Source organism: Myotis davidii, unplaced genomic scaffold (assembly GCF_000327345.1).
Source record: "Myotis davidii unplaced genomic scaffold, ASM32734v1 scaffold964, whole genome shotgun sequence".
Taxonomy (NCBI): Eukaryota; Metazoa; Chordata; class Mammalia; order Chiroptera; family Vespertilionidae; genus Myotis; species Myotis davidii.
The window spans coordinates 2,350,941-2,356,940 of record NW_006298351.1 but is presented as its reverse complement, the minus strand read 5'-3'; the positions used below and the strand labels follow the sequence as shown (position 1 = coordinate 2,356,940).

Below are 6,000 nucleotides of genomic sequence, written 5' to 3'. Positions count from 1 at the left end.
GACACAGCCCAGGCAGAGGCCTGGACACAAGACAGAATAGGATGGGTTTGGCCCAGTAGTGATGTGTCCCTTCTCATCTTTTGCAGGAATTGCAAGCTAAGCAGCAGCAGCTTGTCTATGGCCGCCGTGGACATCCTCTACATCGACATCACAAGGAGATGGAACTCCATGACCCTGGACCAGCGGGATTCAGGTACCTGGTGACTGGCCTCCACCATGTCCCATGGGAGTTCAGTACATTTTCTATTCCTTCTCTTTCAGGGTCAAGGTGGGGGAAGGAGGAAGGTTATTCCATCAGCGTGAGGGATTGAACTGAATTTGAGTTCAGGGGCACTGTCTGCTGCAAGGCTGTGCCCACCCAAATTCTAATTCCCCCAGTAGAATCCCTTCTTTTTGCTTAAGGCTTTGGTTCCATTCATACTGGGAATACTCTGTCACCTGTTTTTTCATTCTTCCCTCTGCACACACTCGCCAAGCACATGCTGGGCCAGGCCCTGGATGGACCAGAGTGAAGAGCACTTGGTTCTCATCCTGAAAAAATTTGCTGTCGAGTGGGAGGCAGATGAGAACACAACACCAGTGCAGTGGGATGTGTGCTGTGGGAGGGAAGCACAGAGAGGCTCTCGGGCACCCAGGGGGCGCTCCTAATAAGGGACACCCACAGGAGACATCTTGGAGAGCCATGAATGCCATCAGCTGTTGCACAGGGCGGGACAGAACCCCTCCAGCAGGGGTGCTGCCTGTGAAAGGCTCTGGGAACCGCAAGTGGCTTAGGTGAGCTGGAGCGAGAAGGGAGGGGAGAAGCAGAGGATGTGGGGTTGCAGGGGCTGCTGAGGCCTTGAAGGCCACACAGATGTTTCCACTGGAGCCTCCAGGTTACATGGTGTTGAGGCTTCAGTTAGAAGGATCCACCTTTAGGTGGATGAGTTTCTGATCTTTTTCCTTATAAAGGGTGTTTTTCTACAAAGTCATAATAACCATACCTGACATTGGCACCCCTCATCACAAAGTTACAAAGTGCTTTCATGCAGACCCCTCAGTAAGTGTCCCAATGCAGAAGGTATCATCAGGCTCATTTCACAGATGAGTAAACTCAGCTCAGCTCACCTGGCAGCTCCGGTCCCTTGGCACCGGCTTCCCTCCGAAAGGGACTCACAGGGGAGGGGGCACCTGGGAGCAACTTTCTCCTGTGATTTGGTGGCGAAGACATGCAATGGGGTTGGGAGATCCAGGTTGGAACTGACTCTGCCTATTCTGGGATGTAAACTTGAAAAGCCATTTCACCTAATCCCCGTTTCTTCTCCTGTAAATGGTGCCAACGCCTGTTTTCCGCTTGCCTGAGGCCTCCTGTGTCAGGGGTGTGAAAGCCTTTGGAGCCCTTGTTGGCAGTTAATCTTGTTAGTAGGCACCCCTTGGGGAGGATCTGGGGTGCGCTGACAGCAGGTGCTCCCTGACAGATCCAGCGCACACCTGTGGTCTGCCCTAGGCCACAGCCTCCTGACTCAGGGACCAGCAGGCCCTTCCTGCAGGTCTGTGCTCAGGCTGCGTTTGCTGATTGGCCTCACAGTGGATAATGATGCTCCCAGCTGCCCATCTATTTTCGGGTGTTTCCTACGTGCCACGCCCTCTGCCAGGCCCTTTACATGTGCAGCACTGACTAGAATCCTCCTGGAGACGGGTGTGATTATCTCCATTGTACAGAGAGGGAAACTGAGGCTCAGAGACATGGCTGGTGGGTCAGGCCCTCACTCCACACTGCCACTGTCCCCTTCTTGGTTGCTTTGTCCTACTACTGGGTCCTAGAGTAAGATGACCACCAGCTCCCAGCCTTGCTTTAATTCAGAAGCAGACCTCGGGGAATAGCAACACTCGTTGAACCCACAAGGTGAGCGCTCCCTTGCGTCTCCACAGTGGGCGTCCCTTGAAGCTTCCCTGGCAACAGGAGGGTAGGCAGATTAATTATCATCTCGGGGGCCAGAGCGCTCGTGTGACAGTTGAGCAGACAGCTTTTGCTGACGCCTTCAGAAAGTAAAGTGTTTGCTCTGTGAGTTGAATGCGGGGAGTGGTGGCAGGATCCCGGGGAGGGGGCCAGCTGAGGGGGTGGGGTGGCAATGGAATTATTAAATATTGAAATTGATCAGGAGTTGCCGCAGGAAGCTATTTATCATGTTTTATTGCTTCAAACTAGCATTACCATCTGGCCCGTTGTTAATTCTGAGCAGCTTTTCCTGTTTTGTTTGCCTCTTAAATTGCTCCCTGGACATGGAATCCATGGGGGGTGCCCACAGTACAGGTATGGAGAGATTTTCTGGGGTCTACCAGCTTTCTGGGGTCTGCTGACCAAGCTAAGGAGATAAGAAAAGACTTATTTTTAGCGCATTCTGACAAGAGAATCCCGGGCTGGGACCCTCCAGGCCTTGCGCCTGCCTCAGCTGAGAATGTGGAGTAATGATGGTAATAGCTACAGTTTTGAGATCGTCTCGTAGGTGCACACATCATTAACCCTCACACCAGGACTTTGAGGGGGTGAGCGTATCCCATTTTACAGATGAGGGTCCTGAGGCTCCACAAGCAAAAGCGACTTGTCTAAGACTCAGTCAGTACATGGCCTCGGGCCCAGGACACCATCCCCAGTCCAGGGCCACGCCAAGCAGTGCTTCATCCTGTGATTGACTGAGGAGGGGTGGGGCTTGTGAGGCAGGGAGGTGAAAGGTCGACTCACAGCACACAAGACCTGTGCAGGAAGAAACTGGAGTGGGAGGTGGTGCGGAGTCCAGGTGCCTGTCTCCCCTTCCTTCACGCTGGAGCTTGTGCCCGTTTCCATCGCTCCTGAAAGGAAATGACAGGGTCTGGGGGAGAGGCAGTGCGGGCTGGGCATGAAAGCCAGGAGTGAGAGCCCATCTGTGCGGTGACCTCAGGGTCACTGCCGCCTCTGGCCAGTGCCCAGTCCTTGCCTCCTGAGAAGGCTGGTCCAACGCCCTGATTCCCAAAGAGAAGGAGCTTCTGATGCCTCCATATTCATAGGCCCATCCAGGAAGGTACTGGGTGGCAAAGGAAGGCATTGTGGTTGAGTGGTGGTTCTCCTTTGGGCGAGTCAGCAAGGAGACCAGAGGGTCCTTCCTTCCCCCCGTGGTGCTGGGCCCAGGCTTCTCAGTTAAGTGCTGGCCAGAGGGGTGGGAGCCATGTTCCAGAGCTGCTGTGGGGCTGACAAGAAAGAAGCCAGAAGAGTGGTGGAACGGGGGTTCTCATTCCCAAAGGGCACACACTCCTTCATTCACAGGCAGGGACTGGACATGTTAGCGGGTTTTGGGCCCTATGGAAATATATCAAGAGAAATTATATTTACAGACCCCACTGTCAAGAAAAAGAATAATAATAATAATAGAGACCATTTGCTGAAAATTTATTATGTGGCAGAAATAAAAAAAATACTTGTTATAAATGCTTATTATGAGATAGGGCTCTTAGTCCCATTTGGCAGATGAGAAACCTGAGGCTTAATGAGGGGAGGCTGAGATTTCAAGCAAGAGCAGCCTGCCCATTGCCTTTGCATTATTCCCAGTCTGGAGCCTCACGAGGCAGAGGACGCACAGTTGACACATAGGATCAATCAGGCAGGGCCAGAGCCACAAAGGAAAGCAGCAGAGGAGAGATGCTGTGAGGGTTAAGAGAGAGAACACGTATAAAGCACTTAGCATGATGTGTGACCCAGAAAAGGCTCTCACTATGTGTCCTGTATCCCTGAGGGCCTAGCACATGGCCCAGAGCACGCAAGAGGATCTCGCCCGGTGCGCAGTGAATGTCTGATGAGCAGATGAATGTCAAAACAAAAAATGCCCGTATCCCCAAAGCAGGGAGATGTGAGTGTGAGGACCATGGTTTAGAGTAGCAGTGATCTGCTTGACAGGGTCTCCCTTTCTTGTCCTCACTGTCCAGCCTAAAACACCAGCCAGTTTGGATAAGATCATCACCCAGTACCCACACCAGCTGTGTCCAAGTGCTCATGCCCTGTTCCCTTTCTACAAGGCAGCCCACACCTTCCTTCTGCCCTGATGAGACTTCGGTGCCCACTCAGGGGGTTAACCCAATTCCTGAACCTTTATGAACCTACCCTTGAAATGGAGAAGAAAAAGGGTGTGTAAAAAGAGTAGTGAGGGGGAAAGAACTAGTAAGAAAAAGGATGCATGTTATAAAATCTAAGGCTCAAACCATCCTTTTGAATAGGCTTGTTTTCTATTAACTTTGTTTCATTGGGCCAGGTGCACAGGATTGGATTATTCCTAATCCTTGTTCATGAGATACTTCCACCCTGGTCCATGCATAGCCTACTTTTATTTCGTTAACTTACTTGTAATAATGGCATAAGCATTCACAAACTCACCACCCAAAACAAGAGCTAAGACTTGACAGTAACCCACATATAGGTGGCTCTTCACGACGCCAGCCCATTCCCCGCTGCTCCCACTCAAGGGACCCTCCCCTGCATCCGGTGCTCATGGTCCCTCAGCAGGCTGCCTTCCTCCCTGTTAGACTGTCAGTGTTCAGGAGCTGATGGAATTCAGTAATACGCAACCTCACACTCCCCAACAGGCCCGTGTAATTGTCATTTAAAAAAATTAAAGATTTCAATTTCCAATTTTAAAATTTCTAGCAGAACACAGGAATCCAACTGAGGGCATTAGCACACCTGTGGTGTGGTAGCCTCTGGTTGCACAGCATCAAATGAAGAAATGAGTCTGTCAGTGAAGTTGAAGTTACTTCATGTAAATTGTGCTCACGAGCTGCTCCTCATCATTGAGACTCTGCTCTCAAATCTTCCGAGTGGCCTCTCACTTCTCTGTGGAGAGACGAGGACAGCATCCAGATTGGGCAATGAAAGGAGGTGTCGGCAGTGTCCTCGTGAGAAACAGACATCTCACTTGCAAAGGGGACATGTGAGCCCAGCACCTGGGCATCTAACACAGGCCCAGTGTCTCGGGCTTCTGACCCCTAACAACTGTGTCCACTTTGCAGCCAGACGTTTTGCTGTTTTAAGATATAAGCTAAAGGTCCCTCCAAATAACCAAGGGAACAAGATTACAAAGCAAGAAAAAGTAGACTGGAGAGTCCCCCGCCCTCTACCCATGGGAGCATGAGTGAGGGACACCTGTATGGGTGCACAGCACACATGAGCACATACACATATCCCTTGTTCACAGAGAGAAATCTAAGAGTGACATGGTTTAATGTCTGATAAACTCTTTGACCAAATAAGAAACATGTATGTCTTCTACTGCTTGAAGAACGCCTGAGCTACATGCCCTCCCTCCTGGGGCTGCCTTGTTTGACTGGCAATATAACCAAAGCCCAGGGCTCTGGGAGCTGCCATACCTGCCTTTGACCCTGGGCTCCATGACTTGCTCCCTGTGTAGCCTCTGCAAGTTGTGTGCTTTCCTCTGGGCCTTCTGCTCGCCCTCTGTGAAGTGGAGCTGATCATGAAATCATTGCCATGGATGAAGCGAGACAATGCGCGGGAAGCACTCAGAACAGGGTCTGCCACAGGGAACGTTCAGTAAGCAGGGCTGCTACTGTTGCTATCCTGTCACTCTCACTGCTCCCCTCTCAGGAAGTGCATCCTGGACACCACTCAGGCCAGGCGCCTGCAGGTGTTGGGAGCAAACAGGAGCAAGTGCCTGCCTTGAGATGCTGACAGCCTGGGAGAGGGATGGGACAGGTGGCAACAGACATCCCTTGGTGCCCGACATAGTGCTGGGCTCTCCTCACCTCTCTCTCCAAGACTGCCCTCCCGCCTTGGCTGGACTGTTGCTGTAACAGCCTAGTGCCTGCCTGCCCCTTTGACCTGCACTGTGTGGCTGAGAACGGGAATCCCTGGGTGCAGCTCAGGCAAGTGGGGGCGGTGGGGACTGAGGCCCAGGAAGGCTGGGATGCAGCAGGACATGCAGCGAGGAGGCCTCAGGGCTGCAGGCCTGAACAGCCAGGACCAGTCTCTCTCTCTCTTTG

General features: G+C 52.0%; 1 protein-coding gene across 3 annotated transcripts in view; it reads left to right on the top strand.

Annotated features, from left to right (window-relative positions):
* The window catches only part of TTLL11 (tubulin tyrosine ligase like11), a 148,802-nt gene that overhangs the window by 125,345 nt on the left and 17,457 nt on the right, over positions 1-6,000 (top strand). For all 3 annotated transcript variants that reach the window (XM_015570647.1, XM_015570646.1, XM_015570648.1), the window contains one exon: positions 87-193. In XM_015570647.1, the coding sequence (XP_015426133.1) occupies positions 87-193 (107 nt within the window). The remainder of the gene's footprint in view (positions 1-86; positions 194-6,000) is intronic.